Source organism: Lepidochelys kempii, chromosome 1 (genome assembly GCF_965140285.1).
Source record: "Lepidochelys kempii isolate rLepKem1 chromosome 1, rLepKem1.hap1, whole genome shotgun sequence".
NCBI classification, from domain to species: domain Eukaryota; kingdom Metazoa; phylum Chordata; order Testudines; family Cheloniidae; genus Lepidochelys; species Lepidochelys kempii.
The window spans coordinates 294,347,600-294,364,867 of NC_136380.1; the positions used below are offsets into that span (position 1 = coordinate 294,347,600).

At 38.6% G+C, this 17,268-nt stretch overlaps 1 protein-coding gene across 1 annotated transcript in view; it reads left to right on the plus strand.

Annotated features, from left to right (window-relative positions):
- The window catches only part of LRIG3 (leucine rich repeats and immunoglobulin like domains 3), a 52,059-nt gene that overhangs the window by 5,431 nt on the left and 29,360 nt on the right, over positions 1 to 17,268 (plus strand). Inside the window, exons 2-3 of the mRNA XM_073327962.2 lie at positions 1,466 to 1,537; positions 1,749 to 1,823. Coding sequence (XP_073184063.1) covers positions 1,466 to 1,537; positions 1,749 to 1,823 — 147 coding nt within the window. The remainder of the gene's footprint in view (positions 1 to 1,465; positions 1,538 to 1,748; positions 1,824 to 17,268) is intronic.

The following is a 17,268-nucleotide window of genomic DNA, read 5'->3' on the forward strand; positions in this document are numbered from 1 at the left end:
TGAAAGCTCTTTGTTGAAATAATTGCTGATTCCTAATTCTTGTCTAATGATGATGAACAGTAACATATTAGGCTCTAACAGCCATGACTTCATAGAATTTTGACTGTTTATTTGCATACTTCTCATAATCCCTACAGACAAACCAAAGCCAAATATTGAATTAAGTTTAAGGTGGTGGTGGGAGTCCTTAATAACTTTTTTAAAGTAAAATGTTTAATTTAGGTCACTTTTAAAATCTATTACTTTGCTGTAGTAGACTTCTTCAAGATTTGTTTGCGAATGTAGGGGTGAAGATGTCAAATTAAATATATATGTGCAGTTTTTAAATGTAAAATAAATGGATTTTTCTCAGATCTAGGGTCTGATGGATGGCTACTCTGGATTTTTAAACAGTGAAAGAATTAATCTTTCAATTTAAGTGTGACTAACCTTTATTTACAGGAGAACTCAGTCATGCTAATAAGACTAACATTTGTAGGCTTTTGAAAATGTTAGAACTGAACTGGTTTCCCATCTTCCAGATGAAGCTCCTTAGGTGCTTAGTCCATTTGCTGTCTCTGGACACAGCATACACTGCTCACTCCAAGAGGACACATGTAGAACTTCACTGAAATCATTTGCACTTTCTGATTAATAAACCATGCTAACATGTAGCCCTCTGGGGTTCTCAGTCTGGCATGGAGAGAGCTGAACTTTATGGCATGAAGTTGTTTCCTTAAATACAAGTTTTTATGCTGAAGTTCTGAGTAAGCTATAGACTGGCTTTTAAATGTAGGTTGGTTTCAGGCCTATTTATCTATTCACAGCTGCTGCTACTACATATGATCGGTATTAAATTTGCATACATGAGAATAGGGTTCCAAATCAAATGAAAACCTAAATTCTATTTTCATGCTTCCTTGCCTGTTGTATCTAGGCTTTGCAAACTGTTTTAGATTATTAGGTTTAAAACTATAAATGAAACTAACACATCCTATTCTTTTGAGCCTATATTAGAATTTAAGACTTAAGTGCAGCTCTATCTGTGAATTTCTCTTATAGTAGCCAAGAGGTTACTTTACCTAGACTACTTTTTTTTTTTTTTTTGGGTACGACGTGGTTTCCTTGACAATGTGTGTATATATGAAGCTTCCCATAGATATTAAGACTCTTTTGTGCTATTGTTTTTTTAAAAAACAAAAGGGATTGTTCAGTCACAAAACACCACATATAAACTAAAGACCTTTCTTTCCAGTTATTAGCAGTGGTCAAAGGATTTAAAATCACCTTCCTTGTTTTCACAAAACAATACTTGAGTGAGTTTCTATTGTAATTTTATTGATAGCAAAACTATAATGTAGATTTTTTTAATGTATTTAGAGACTATGTAGATTGCAGGTTCAGTCTAAATATGTATTATGAGAGCTAGTAAAAATATACCTGATATTTCAAAAGTGACATCTGATTTATTTTTGTAATCTCATAGGGACTTAAGTCACAACAGATTATCTTCAATCAAGGCCAGTTCCTTGAGTCACCTTCATAGTCTTCGAGAAATGTAAGTGATTTGTTTTTTTGGGGGTATAAAAATGTTTTGTCTGTAGGATGGCTGTCTGAGAGACAAAGGTGTGTGCTCTTATAGTGATGTGCTGCAATAAGTGAGTTTATAATTAGCTTTGAATTTTATGGGGTATTTAGCAATTTAAAATATATAGTGTATGCACTCCTTGTTTATATTGCAACAGACTTCCTTTTTTTGATCTTGACAGAAAATTAAACAACAATGAATTGGAGACCATACCTAATCTGGGACCAGTCTCTGCAAATATTACTCTTCTGTCCTTGTAAGTAGATTTTGATGGCACTCTTTCTAACTGTAAAGATGAAAAAAAATAGTGGAAATGTGCATTGATGTTAGTTTAAAAAAAAACTGGACGTTTATCATATTGTGGCTGGGCAGTTGCTTATGTGATGTTGCATCAGGTTGTTTAAAAATGTGTGTATGTGTACACACGCAAAATTAAACTTAATCTAGTAGTGTTTCTGATGCTTCCCTAAGATATAGACAGACTGTATTATTATTAGTTTGTATTGTGGCAGTGCCTGCAGGCCCCAACCATAATCAGGACTCTGTTGTGCTAGGCACTGTACAAACACTAGTAACTACTATGCAAAAATGTGTATAGTGCAGGCCTTCAAAACAAGTTTGTGTATTTTGGTTGAAATTCTGCCCTCCTTGAAGTCTGTGGCAAAACTCCCATTGACTTCAGTGGAGTACAGTGGAATAGGGATTTCACCCCTTAATTTTAGGACACATATATGATAGGTAGACTAGGATTCAGAATAAATTATGTGCCAGTAACTTTACTACAACTTGTTTGGTCTATCTTGTGTGTGTGTGTGTGAGAGAGAGAGAGAGAATTATTTCCTGTTATTGCAGATGTTACACAAGCTTTTGTTTGGTTTAGTTTGCATGCAATATGTTTATAATGAATCATCATATTACTAAAAGTATGTCACCTGTGATCAAAGGCAGAATTTGTACATTCAGAAAAAGTGGATATGAAGTTAAAACGAAAGGGACTCAAAACAGAGATGACCTGATTTTCATTTTAATGGGAAACTTGTGTAATGCTTATGCAACCATGAGGCTTTTGATCAACTTTCATAAAATGTGTGTGTATGAGGATACTTAAAATAGTAATGTCTTAACTAAATTTTAATTTTTTTTTTCATAAACTGTCAAATACTTAAATACTAAAACATGGGTTTTCAGCTGTGGGGTTTACCAGCAGGATTTTTTCGTGTTAAAGCTAGTATTATTTAGCCCTATTCTTAATACAAATTGCAAGCTGCCTTGCAGAAGAGGCCTCTGAAGAGTTAAAACAATATAGTAAATTTTGGGAAGCTGTTCAATTAATTAAATTGATCACTATTCAATTGCTTACATCTGGTGATTTATAGGGGGTTTGTTTTTACTCTGATCCTAGGTCAGCTAAGTCAGCTGGTGCAGCCGCTGTGTCTGCACTGCTCTGTTTGAATAAGAATTAGGTGACATTTGATACTGATGTGGTTTTTCTACAGATCAGAATGAGAAAAGAATGAAAGAAAAAGCAGATGGTGTCTGACAAAGAACTACTGAATTTAAACACCCTATCTACTTTCATATTACATTAGTGTTAACACTTTTTTTTTATAGTGACACATCATTCTATAGTTTAATCATTGTGGTGAGTCTCAAATATACATTTAACTATTAAGTGTCATTTTTTTTAAAGGTCTGTTTACCATGAGATTAGAAACCTTTGCATAATAAAGCATTAGAAATCTTCCCTGTCTTGTTTTGAAATGTATGCAAAGTTGAGAGTTTGTCCTAAAGCATCCTCAACCTCTTTCCATGGAAATTAAACTCTAGTTCAGAGGAACCTAAAATTATCCTTCTGCAGCTGTGAAAAGAAATTTTTGATAAAATGAATTAATCCAGCCACTGCTGGATATTTGTCCCACACCCATGGATCAGTAGCTTAGTTTAGTTTACCCAGCTGGCCAAACATGGAGAAATCTTTATTAGATTTGATTTGTGCACTGTGTTCTGATTTTTTTTTTTTAAAGTACCTTTTGATAGCTCAGTGGTTTGAGCATTGGCCTGCTAAACCCAGGGTTGTGAGTTCAATCCTTGAGGGGGCCATTTAGAGATCTGGGGCAAAAGTTGGGGATTGGTCCTGCTTTGAGCAGGGGGTTGGACTAGATGACCTCTGAGGTCCCTTCCAACCCTGATATTCTATGAAAACAAGGTCTATGAAAAGTGTTCAACTGCCATGTACTGAAGATATTCCTTGGGAGCTGGCTGGTTGCCATTCTGCTTTGAAGCCCATGCCATGCCTATGTATGATGTCAGGAAACTCCTGAGTATGCTCAGTGGAGCCCAATTAAAGTTACTAATGTTTACCATATACCTCATGACCACTGTGGAGAATCATTGGAATTAGAAATGGAAGAGACCTATGAAGCCATCTAGTGCATTCCACTATCAGTGTAAGACTAATTCTTGGAGCATATTATGTAGTGCTCAGTGGGCATGGGTAGTCAGAACAGAAAGCTAGAGAACGGTATTTCATGGTTCAGGGGAAAAAACTCTCTTGCCCCCAAGGGTTTTCACCCAAAAGACACCTCACAAGCTAGGGATTGTTAATGGCACAGAGGTCACAACTTCATTAAATAAACTAGTATGTAAATAAACAGAGGAATGAACATGCTCTTTGCAGCAGTGGATGGCTGTAGCTGGTTGGTAGTTCTGTACAAGAATGTGCAATATATCATTGTCACACATCAACACATATATCAGTCTAATGGCATAATTTTTGTCAGAGATAAAGAAACAGACTTTTTTTTCTGATCCTAAATTTAGTTTGCAGTGCTGTCAGTTTAAAAATTCTTTTTTTGTAAACTGAGCTAATTTGACGTATATAAGTCAGTGGAAGGGAACAATATTCAGCAATATGATGCAGCTTTCTCAGAGATGGTTTTCAGAGGGTGACTGCTTGAAGCAAACTTCTGATGAACTCTGTAGGAGCTTAGCTTTCATGGAAAAAGGGGATTGTGAAATCTTCCCAATGCAAGCAACTATTGTGTTCCTGAGTCTTGGTTCTTCTCAATAGCAGAAAAAAGGGTGTGTGAATTTACCTTAATGGGAGTTATCCTTCTGATTTGATTACATTTCTCCCAAGATGCGCACAAAAGCTAGCTATCTTGTTCAACAAGTCTTTGAAGAATGCAGCGTAGGGTGCCCTGATATGCTTTTCTTTCCTTGCCAGACTCTAGTGGCCCAGGATCTCTCTTCCAAGCAGTGAAAACTTCTCCTCCCTAGCAGCTGTTAGTACAGTTCTGAAGCTTTAAAAATCTACAGAGTGAATTCCACAGAGGGTATGTCTATGTACAGTGCTGCAGTGGCGAAGTGGAGAAGATGCTCTATGCTTCGCCTAAAAAAACCCCACCTCTGTGAGCTGCAGAAGCTATGTCAGTGGGAGAAGCTCTCCCACTGATTTAGCGCTGTGCACACAAGTGCTTATGTTGGTGTAACCATGTTGCTCAGGGGGTGGAATATTCATATCCCTGAGTGACAGATGCTCCCTAACCTGCAGGGCACATACAGTTGTAAGGGCTCGGTAGGCAATGTAAGGCTTGACTTAACTAACACTGACTCAAGTAACTGCTGAAGAATATGCTGAAAATGTGTAGTAAATGCCCTTGTGTGGTATAACAGGACATTACTTGGCATACTGTGATGTTCCTTGAGAAATCCCTGAGGGGACCTTTTATCAGCAGTAGCACCCCTTTAACCCAATTGTTTCAGGTTTGGTTTTTGAAAAAATGACCATGGTTTAAACCAAAAATGGAACTGGCTTCTTTGACCTACTGTTGGTTGTTTCTGACTCTTCAAATTATACATACAATATAATTTATTTTTCTGCAGGAGAAAAATGAGCTCTGCATCAATTCAGTCCCTAGTTTCCTGCACATTTGGGTAATCCAAAACTAACACCTACGGCTAGTCACTGGAATTTAATTATTAAATATGTAATGTTAACTCAATACAATGTAAACATTTTTGGGTATACTGGATTTAACAACTAAATTACCACAAATATTTACACTGGCTATACATGGTAATATAGCCTCATTTATCTATCCCTAGAACTAAAATATTTTAGATATTTCCTTATTTGCATTCCTCAAATGCTTGTAAAGCCAGTTACAACTAACATAGCACTGTTTTTAAAACTTGTGATAGTTTCATGTTACAAAATTTTGAAATTCTGGGGGGAAAAAAAGCAAGGTATATTTTAATTATTGTTGGCTGTTGATCACTTTATATACTATTTTGTCAAGCTTAGAAGTGAATGCTAAGTGCCCCAACAGTTAGGGACATCACTGAATAAAATTTAAACAAGTTTTTGTTCTGAATTGCCTAAATACTGTCCTGCTGGTTCTTGCTCTACGTGGCACCCTGAAGTGGACTAAACTGGTGGTGTCATATTAATCAGTCTGTTTAGTGAGGGAGAAGGGACCTGGTAAATGTCTTTTAGGGCTTGTTTTCATTGCAACATTTACTTGGGGCCAGGTCTCTTCCCCGGCCCCTCCTGCAACCCCCCCGCACCTCTCCCAAGTGTCCCCGGCCCCCACTTGCTGCCCCTGTGCAGCTCCACCGGCCCCCAGAGCATCCCTGCCTCTCCCCTGCAGCCCCACACTGACTCGGTAACTTGATAAGATAACTTGAGTTCTGTCCACATACAAAAAACCTTAACATGAGTGTGGTGATGCTTTTAACTTGTATTGGTTGACCTGAGTGGGCGTGAAGGTTAAAACTAAAGGGAACAAAATTTGCCAGCTAACACAACCACTCTGTTGTGTGGACACAGGCTAGCAACACTCAAGTCCTCCAGTGTCTTCCCACAATTCCCCTTCCCCCCGTGCCCAGAAAGGCAGATATGTTTTCCCACAGTTCACTGGGAAAGAATTCATAGTAAGGATGGGCAGCAAGCAATCTGTATTTTTTCTGAGGTAGGTTAACTGGAGAGAAGTAATATGAGCCTCGATAACTTGAGCTAACTCTGCAGTAACTATGTAGCCAGAGTCTTGCATGATTTTGCAACATTACTTGTTAATTCTCAATTCTGTACCTAATGGGGTGTGAAACTTTGAAATTAAAAACTGCAAAAACATAGAGGTAATCAGTTTTTAAAAAGTCACTTGGCCACTGTCCTCCATAGCGTGGCTCCCTGCTCTAGAAGAGCCTTATGGTTCATAATGATTACTTAGGTTGGTATAACTTTAATCCCAAGGGATGACAAACTATTTAAGATGTAGCTAAGAAGCTACTTCTGGGGTGACATACGATGTTTCAGTGCATAACAACTTTATAAAGCAGTTCAGGAAAGGAAGGGAAGTATACCATATCCAACACAATGGACACTATATAGTAGGGAAACTCCAGGCATGTAGGATATAATTTGGCCTCAGCAGCATGGTATAATAATTTCCATGTGTTTGAAAAAAGTATAATGTGATATTTAATTACCACAAGTGGTTAGGGACCTCTATCTTTATATATTAATATTGTCTGAAAAATTAACTTTCATTGGTTTCAGTATTCCCTCATAAGGAAGAGGGCCATCTGTGAAATTACAAACACTTCTGCAACTCCTATGTTTTCTTTGAAGATATCAAAAATATTGACCAAACTGGAGTCTACTTTATTCACATAAAATACAGCCTATGGCATTACACGTGTGACGTCACCAGCAAAGGGCATCCTTCAGTACCTCTGAAAATGAAAGGCAGATATCAGTGGCTTTGAAGACCCTGAAAGACCTTTATTGTGTTGGGATATCAAGGGTGTTTTGTTTTGTTTTTTGCCCTAAACCTGTTATACGTAAACTTGCAAATGGACTTCGAGCTTCAAAAAAAAATCAACGTCAGAATTATACAATATATCAATGGCTTGTAAGTCCCTGAAAGACCCTTCACATTTTGGGTCTTAAAGTATAAGGGCTATCGTCTCTCAAAATAAGGAAACCGCACATTCTGAGATGTGTATTGTATATAGCTTGAAAGACTACAATTAGAATATCTTAAAATAGTGAAGTCTGAAATCTTAGTGAAATTCTTTAAATAGTAAGCTTAGATTTATATATTTATTTGTACAGAGCAGATGGGAAAATTCTTGAAACAACCATTGTAAATCACTTACCTGTACCGAACAAAAATTAAGTTTGGCTAAAGCTAGACTGGAAAATTAAAAGTTCTGACAAAATGTGCAATAATTTGTAGACTTTTCTATGTCTTTAGTGTCTCCATAGCATTGGCAGGAATCAGAAAATATTTGATTCAAGTGGAATAATATAGAACTTGTGAAAAGTGCATAATGACAACTCTAGAGAGTGAAATTTTTTGTTATATCCATAGGATAGGTTCGTCATGGACTGGATCAGTGATGCAATTTGTCAGACTAGTATGTTAAAAACATTTATCGTGTTCTGGGCAGGCTACCTTTAGGAGGAGGTTCAAACAATTAAATACCATGGCCATTCAATTCTGAGCTTTGTGGTCGCCCAATAGGATGTCAGTATTGATGGAAGTTCTTGTGATGTAGCTACTTGTTTTTACTAGGCACTAGACTGGAACAACATGGTCATTTTTCTGAAGGTTATCAGACAGACTGCAATTACTTTGAATGATTTACCCAGCGTTGAAAGATTGTGCTCCACAGATTGCCTCAATTACCAATGTGCTTGACAATGTTCAGTATTAAAACAGGTTTCAGAGTAGTAGCCCTGTTAGTCTGTATTCGCAAAAAGAAAAGGAGTACTTGTGGCACCTTGGAGACTAACAAATTTATTTGAGCATAAGCTTTCGTGAGCTACAGCTCACTTCATCGGATGCATTCAGTGGAAAATACAGTGGGGAGATTTATATACATAGAGAACATGAAACAATGGGTGTTACCATACATACCGTAATGAGAGTGATCACTTAAGGTGAGCTATTAACAGCAGGAGGGGGGGGGGGGGGCTTTTTGCAGTGATGATCAAGATGGGCCATTTCCAGCAGTTGACAAGAACGTCTAATGAACAGTCAGGAGTGCAGGGGGGAATAAACATGGGGAAATAGTTTTACTTTCTGTAATGACCCATCCACTACCAGTCTCTTTATTCAAGCCTAAGTTAATTGTATCCAGTTAGCAAATTAATTCCATTTCAGCAGTCTCTCATTGGAGTCTGTTTCTGAAGTTTTTTTGTTGAAGAATTGTCTCTTTTAGGTCTGTAATTGAGTGACCAAAGAGATTAAAGTGTTCTCCAACTGGTTTTTGAATGTTCTAATTCTTGACGTCTGATTTGTGTCCATTTATTCTTTTACGTGGAGACTGTCCAGTTTGACCAATGTACATGGCAGAGGGGCATTGCTGGCACATGATGGCATATATCACGTTGGTAGATGCGCAGGTGAACGAGCCTCTGATAGTGTGGCTGATGTGATTAGGCCTTATGATGGTGTCCCCTGAATAGATATGTGGCAAGGGGCTTTGTTGCAAGAATTGTAGTTGTAAGAATGCTTGATAGAGATCTTGTAGGTGTTTGTCTCTGTCTGAGGGGTTGGAGCAAATGTGGTTCTATTGTAGAGCTTGGCTGTAGACAGTGGATCATGTGGTTTGGTCTGGATGAAAGCTGGAGGCATGTAGGTAGGAATAGCGGTCAGTAGGTTTCCAGTATAGGGTGGTGGTTATGTGACCATCGCTTATTAACACCATAGTGTCCAGGAAGTGGATCTCTTGTGTGGACTGGTCCAGGCTGAGGTTGATGATGGGATGGAAATTGTTGAAATCATGATGGAATTCCTGAAGGCTTCTTTTCCATGGGTTCAGATGATGAAGATGTCATCAATGTAGCACAAGTAGAGTAGGGGCATTAGGGGACGAGAGCTGAGGAAGCGTTGTTCTAAGTCATCCATAAAAATGTTGGCATACTGTGGGGCCATGCGGGTACCCATAGCAGTGCTGCTGATTTGAAGGTATACATTGTCCCCAAATGTGAAATAATTATGGGTGAGGACAAGCATTCTTACAACTACACAACCCACCTGCTGAAGTGAAGAAACAGATTGACAGAGCCAGAAGTCACCTGCTGCAGGACAGGCCCAACAAAGAAAATAACAGAACCCACTAGCCATCACCTTCAGCCCCCAACTAAAACTTCTACAATCTATCCTGAAGGACGACCCATCACTCTCACAGATCTTGGGAGATAGGCCAGTCCTTGCTTACAGACAGCCCCGCAACCTGAAGCAAATACTCACCAGCAACCACATACCACACAACAGAACCACTAACCCAGGAACCTATTCTTGCAACAAAGCCCGTTGCCAACTGTGTCCACATATCTATTCAGGGGACACCATCATAGGGCCTAATCACATCAGCCACGCTATCAGAGGCTCATTCACCTGCGCATCTACCAATGTGATATATGCCATCATGTGGCAGCAATGCCCCTCTGCCATGTACATTGATTTGTGACCATTTATTCTTTTACGTAGAGACTGTCCAGTTTGACCAGACGTCAAGAATTATAACATTCAAAAACCAGTTGGAGAACACTTCACTCTCTTTGGTCACTCAATTACAGACCTAAAAGAGGCAATTCTTCAACAAAAAAACTTCAGAAACAGACTCCAATGAGAGACTGCTGAAATGGAATTAATTTGCAAACTGGATACAATTAACTTAGGCTTGAATAAAGAGACTGGGAGTGGATGGGTCATTACAGAAAGTAAAACTATTTCCCCATGTTTATTTGCAACCCCCCACTGTTTCTCAGAGGTTCTTGTCAACGGCCCACCTTGATTATCACTACAAAAGGTGTCCCGCCCCCCCCCCCCATCCACCTTGCTCTCCTGCTGGTAATAGCTCACCTTAAGTGATCACTCTCATTACAGTATGTATGGTAACACCCATTGTTTCATGTTCTCTATGTATATAAATCTCCCCACTGTATTTTCCACTGAATGCATCCGATGAAGTGAGCTGTAGCTCACGAAAGCTTATGCTCAAATAAATTTGTTAGTCTCTAAGTTGCCACAAGTACTCCTAGTATTAAAACAAAATCCTTTGCATTCCAGATAGTATTATTAAAATGAGAGCTTTAGATCAGTTTACCGAATATACTGAAATTGAATTTAAATACAAACATTTTATTTTTATGCATATTATGTACTTTTGGGAAAATAACTTTTGCTAATTTGTACGACTGTGCATGTTATTATTTTTAGTCCCAACCAACAGTGATCACAGAGAGAGATAGAAGGTTTAAATTTAAAGTTGATCTGGGCCAAGAAAGTTTTGTCAACCAAGTCGAAAGTTGTACTTTCTTGTCAGCTGCTCTAAAATTCTTCTAATTATTAATCCTTTATGTTTAATAGGGCAATTGTTAGTAATGGTGACGTTACCCTAAAAGCTAAAATCAATTGCTCTGTTGGAAAAATGTAAAAATGATTCTATTTTGATTGCAATCAAAAATTTTGCAGCACTCAATGATTTTTTTAGAAATACGGTCTGTTGCTCAGCTTTATAAATATATATTCAGAGAGAGAGAAATCCTAGAAAGCTGTGATGGATCAAAATAATGAGTTCTACAAATGTTTTTTTTTCTCTCATTGCTTATCCAGCCTGTGTACTTTCAGGGCATCTTTAGGTTTCAGTCTTTATCAGGCCCGGTGAGTGACTTTTTGTGAAATTTAAAAATAAGTTGCCATCAGCATGGAAACTAAGCTTTGACTAGGAGGAGCCAAGGTTGATCTTTGTGCATGTTAGATGTTTTTCTGCTATCTTGCTTCATAGCTAAAGTCAGAATCAATGGCGATCACCAAAGTCTCATCAGTGGGCAGGGTACTCCAGTCCTTTTTGGATTACACATTCAGATGACAAGGGAACCAGTTACAACATGATTGTTTCTTGTGATGGTTAAAGCAATTGCTCCACTATATGATGTAGATAGGACCTAACAATGTATTATTGGCAATATGAATTTTGCCACATTCTTTGGTATTTTAAATATGTCAGTGGGCAAAAGTATAACAAAGTTTTATGGGGGTTTTAGAGTGCTTGGGGCCTCTGATGCTACCAACCTAGCCACTTAACCTAAAAAGGTATTTATCCTATAGTGAGCCTTTTAACTCTTAAAAATGGAGAAGAAAAGCTGTTTCTTATCTGTAAGAAGTTTTTTGTTGGTTAACCAAGTTGCCTGATGTGTAGCTAAAAGTGCATACATTGATCAGTGTTAGTCGGTTTAATTCTTCCGGCTAAAATGAATTTTGAAGGGCCAGGTCCCATTACTGGGAAGAATGAAAAATTACTGGATGGTTTACTAGCTAGCTATTCTCATCCTTGCTTCCACATTAAAAATCATAAGGCAATCAACAATCAAAAGTTCTCATAATTTCAAGGTATTTGTGTTACTGATTGCCTAGATGGAATACCTGAACAATATCCTTCAGATGTTAGAACTTGCATTGTCTCATCCAGGTCCTGATTCACTGAAACACAGCATACTTAAGCACATGCCTAACTTTAAATGCCTGGGTAGTCCTACTAATTTCAGTGAGATTTCTCATGTGCTTAAAGTAAATCGTGTGCTTAAGTGCTTTGCTGAACTGTGTCTCTAATCCAAGTAAACTCCGATATATTTTTGAAGATGATCTTATACTACTACTCTATGTCCATTTCATAAATAGAGATGAAAATGTGAGTTAAATATTTTGTTTTGAGACTATGGCCATTATGCTCCAAGATCTTATTCTCAAATTAAATTAAGGAAACATACAAAATAGTTTGTCTACCTCCACACTTGTTCAAATGTAGTTTAGTGGGCAATGTGTAGGGGCAAAGTTTGAATCAGGGTGGTAATTTGATGCATCTTTGGCTAAGTTTTAATGAGGGAATCTTAACAAATGCCTAAAGCAGGAGGACAAAATCACGAAAGATGATTGTCTGGAGGGGACAGGTGTCAGGGAGATCTAGGGCAACAATCTGGCAGGAACCCAGCTCTTTGCCATCTTGCAGTAGCAAAGGCATGGATGGAAGCAGCATCATTTCACATTCCAAAGGTTATCTGTACAAGTATGAGTTCTAGAAATGACTTCTTAAAATAAAATCTTAAATTCTGTAGAAATTGGTGTCTTAAACCTCCTCTGTTTGCTAGATAATGGCATTGTCTCAAAGCCAGAATGCCAGATGAAAGAAGAGGATTAGGATACATAGGCTTTCTGGAAGAGCTTTGTTTTGAAGAGGGTAGAGCCATGTCAGACTGGGTTTCGGGCATGGAGTGACTTGGAGAAAATCCCAAGAATGAGAGTGGTGGTGAACTGTGAGTGATATGGGAAAGGTTGTGAGCAAAGAGGTAGACAGGAGCTAGATTTTGCAGTCACTTAAATTCAATGTGGCGAACAAGGGAAAAGAAATAAAAAGATTTGAAGAGGAACTGGGCGTGATCAGAGCAGCAAACAAGGAAGATAAACTTTTTTGTGGCAGCAATTTGGATAGATTGAATGGCAGGAGAAGGAAAACGCGTCTGGAAGATGACAACTTGTAGCTGAGGTATAAAACAGAGCCAAAACAAAGGCTTTTGCAAAGAGAACAGAGAATATCAAATAGATTTCTGAGATATTATAGAGGAAAACTGTCAGGATTTAGTGAGTGTTTGTGTTGGAGGACAAAGTGAATATAAAAATTAGAATGAGGCTGCAGTTGTAAGGAATGGGGAGGATATTAATTTCAGTGGTGATAAAAAGGGAGGAAAGGTGATGAGTTCATTTGCTGCCATGTTAAATTTTACTTGATGGTGGGGTATCTAGGAAGAAGTGTCAGATGAGCCCAAATGGAGCAGGGCAAGGTCGGGGTGAGATGGTAGATATGGTCATCCAGGAATAAGGCATTAAAAGGAGAAGTGAAGATACAGCCCTAACAAACCTTGACAGGGAGTGAGAAGAAAAGCAGTCCCAAGACACACTAAAGGAGCAGGTGGAGATGAGGTGGACATAGAACCAGAAAAGCACACCGTTTGAAGCCCAGAGAGAGGATAGTTTGTGAAAGGGAGCAATCTACTGTGTGGGGAAATGAAGAGCTGTTGCTACTTAGTGCTAAGTCAGTGGTGACTGACAAAAGCAGGTTCAGTGGAGTGGGGAAAGGGTGGCACCAGACTATAGTTTAGCAAGGGAAAAGTTAATATTGTAGTAAAGCATTGCTTTCTCTGATAGGGTGAAAATATAGGGGGGTTGTTTTTGTTTTCCCCTCATCCTTTTTTCTTTGGCCACTTTTCCTGGTATGTGTCATTTCATAGCTCCTTTCCCTTCCTCCCCTCATCCATGCCTGGCTTGGGCATCAGTAAACCTTTCCCTTCCAGAAATTCATGGCCACTCACATGACATACAACCCTCTCTGCCCCTTCCTTCCTAAGAAGGAGCCAGGGTCATTCAATGGACTAGCATGAGAAAGGAGGGGACTTAATGTTAATTTTGTACTTTTGTGCCTAGATACCACAAATATAGGCATAATAAAAATGCATAGAGCCAGGGCTGCTGTGAAGTCTGATCTGAAAGCCTGTCAAGAACATCACAGAATGTGAAGTTGGAAGAGATCCTCACAAGGGAAGCAGCAATGTGGCTCAAGGAGTGTGAAGTGCCTGTGTGTGAACCAGACATCAGACCTGTAGACTTATCAGCTGACTTGAAGGGAGCCAGAATGCTGTCCTGGCTCTACTTTGGCAGGTGCTTCTCTGGGATATGAGTGTCTCTTCAGGATATAAACATAATATTTTAATGACTGAAGAGAGAATGTTTCACCTATAAATGTCTCAGACTGCAGTGAGGTGCACAGTTGTGAGAAAGGTGCACAGTCCCATTTATGGCAGTAGGGTGTTAACTTTGAAACATAACAGTTTAAATGACATCGTTAATTACACTACTGATAATTTTAGTAGAAACATCCTAGCTAATGTGCTTATTAAGTTGAATCCTATAACAGTGGAAAAGACATCGTAGTTCATTGTCTCTTTCTCTCCTGTGGCCACTGGAGAATTGTTTGCCACAGTAAACACTGCAGTAATTTTGTGCAGTTCTATTTGCCACAAAATACCAGGCTCCAGTCACTTAACTTGAGAGTTTATTGCACAGAAATTGTCCTGCTTTTTTTTCCAGCTTAATTTTTTCTTTTTTTATTGTCCTCCCATTATTCCCTGACATATCATGGGCCCCAGATCTCATAGCATAGTGGGAGCCATCACTCGGAGACTTGGAGGAAGAAACCAACCATGGAACAGGGTAACAGCCAAAATGAAAGAAGCAGGCACCAGTGAAGGTGGAGAGGAGAAGAGGCTGGGGGAACCAAGAGGGGAGATTGTGTGCCAAGTGGAATGTGACTAGATTTTTTTTTAACCACTTTTTCTCCCACTGCCTGCCTCCCCTCCTCATCTTCCACACTTCTCAATAGGATCATGAAGTAAGGCCTGACTAGGAGTGTAGCAAAAGACAAGGACCAAGAACAGGATCTAGGGAGAACTTTACTGATGGAACGGGGAACAGTAATATGTTGCATATTGGAACATTGGACAGAGTTCAGCACAAGGGTGAAAAAGAGGACACCAATTCTCTCCCTGTTGTAGTAAATGTCAGCCTCCATGCAGTAGGAGTCTGTAGCCTAGATAAGAGTTCAAAATTCCACAGGTGTTTCTTTAATATATGGCACACAGGTTGAAAATATTTCAGTAGGTATTTAGACATACAGTCTTTGGGATAAAAAGTAGTGGTTTCCTTCAACATATTTGGGATATATCGACACAGCAGTTAAGAGGTGTGATTCCGAGTGCAGGTAGACAGATTCACACTAGCTTAGTGTGAGCTAGCTTGCTAAAAATAGCAGTGTGGACATTGCAGCATTGGAGATGACTCATGCTAGCTGCCCAGGCTTGGAAATGGGCTTCTAGCTGCCACTGACTCAACACCCACAGTGCTATTTTTAGCACACTAGCTCAAGTCTATCTACCTGCCCTGGGAAACACACAACTCCCAGCTACATTGTAAATATATCTTTTAAATACTTTTTGTAATGGCGTTACAAGACAGATATGGAAGTTGCTGTCCCATTTTTTTATTTCCCCCAGAGGCAAGGAAACTGTACAAGTCAATATGTTGAATATGCTGTAGCTGCTGTTTTGTATGGGATGTCCCCTGACTTCATGATTGATTGGGTTGCTATAAACTTTGTGGACATTAGTGGTGTAGTAAAAGTCATGAATGCTGAGAGGATAAGTGTGCATTTTTTTTAATAATCCTAACCTAAAACTAATTCATTGCACGTTCTAAACTGTTACTAATGTTAATATTTTGAGCATTGGTCTACACACAAACTTGTATGGATCTAACTAAATCCAGTTTGAATTCTCACCTTTTGTTGTTTTTGTGCAAGCTTGTGTGTGTACACTTAAATAAAAGATATGCGTTCAAACATCAATGCTAGTTATTTTGGTGTGTTTGCAAATAGACTAGCCCCTGGCATCTTTGCCTCTTCTTCAGCCACCCCAAGAAAAGTCTGTGGCACAGGGAAGTTATACTAGGTTTACAGTACATCATTCTACATAAATAAGTTTGAATCTGATTGGTTCAGGTATACATTTGTGGGAACTTGATGTTCTGGTTCTGCTGTTACCAGAAACACTCTAGTTACTGTGGTCTTCTGTTGAGGATCTGTAAGTGAAGCCAGGGCAGTGTATGTACAACTTACTTTGTCTAAGCACAGTAACATGGCACTTTGCAGTGGACTGCTGGGAAGCAATCTTTTGCACAAAAGATGTCAAACTTGTACTCTTAGTACTTCATTATGTTAGGATATTGTTTGGTTCTCCTCTGAGACGTTAGCTAGGCTTGTGTTTTCAAAAATGTTCTTTGTGACTAATATAAAAAATAACTTGAAGGATAGGAGTCTGAAAAAATTTACTATTTTTAATTTGCTACAAGGATTATAAAGAGTAAATCAAATTAGAATGGTTCAGTAGGCTTCCAGCACTGGATAGTCAGTCTCTTTCCGCCACCCCATATCTTTATTTTAGAAGTTTTAACAGGTAAATGTTAGAGACAATACAGTAATCCTTACAACAGTGAGACATTATACAGTAGTATAATCACTGGATCTCTATTTAACAGATGTTGCCGTGTTACAGACTTTACACTACCCGTTACATATCTTTTCTAGTGATTTTTTTTATTTAAATTGAGTGAAATCTCTGATTACATACACATGTCACACACCAGGCATGCCTATAAAATGTCAATATTAAAAAAAGTGGACAGGTGTACAGGGGTTCTTTTGCAGGTGAATATACCTAAGTCCTTTGTCTTGGTATGTAATTGACACATCATTTTTTCCATAAAGAATGCCTTCCATATATATATTTATTTTTTTTTGGAACCATTGCTCTAGAGTTGGACTGTTTTGTTTTTGTTTTTTTTTCCCCCACTGGGGAGCTATCAGCCTAGCAGCTATTAGCAGATGAAAGATTAATTCTTCATTTCCTTTTGTATGATTGTTCCTGCTAAGAAACCCCAGGAGGGATTACCAAAGGATCATTTGGTAATAAATATCTGATACTTGGGGTTACAAACTTCATCACAGTAATGGCTGGATGTGTCTACCACATATGCATAAAATCTTCTTCGACCACAATTTCTCCAACATTTATCCTCATT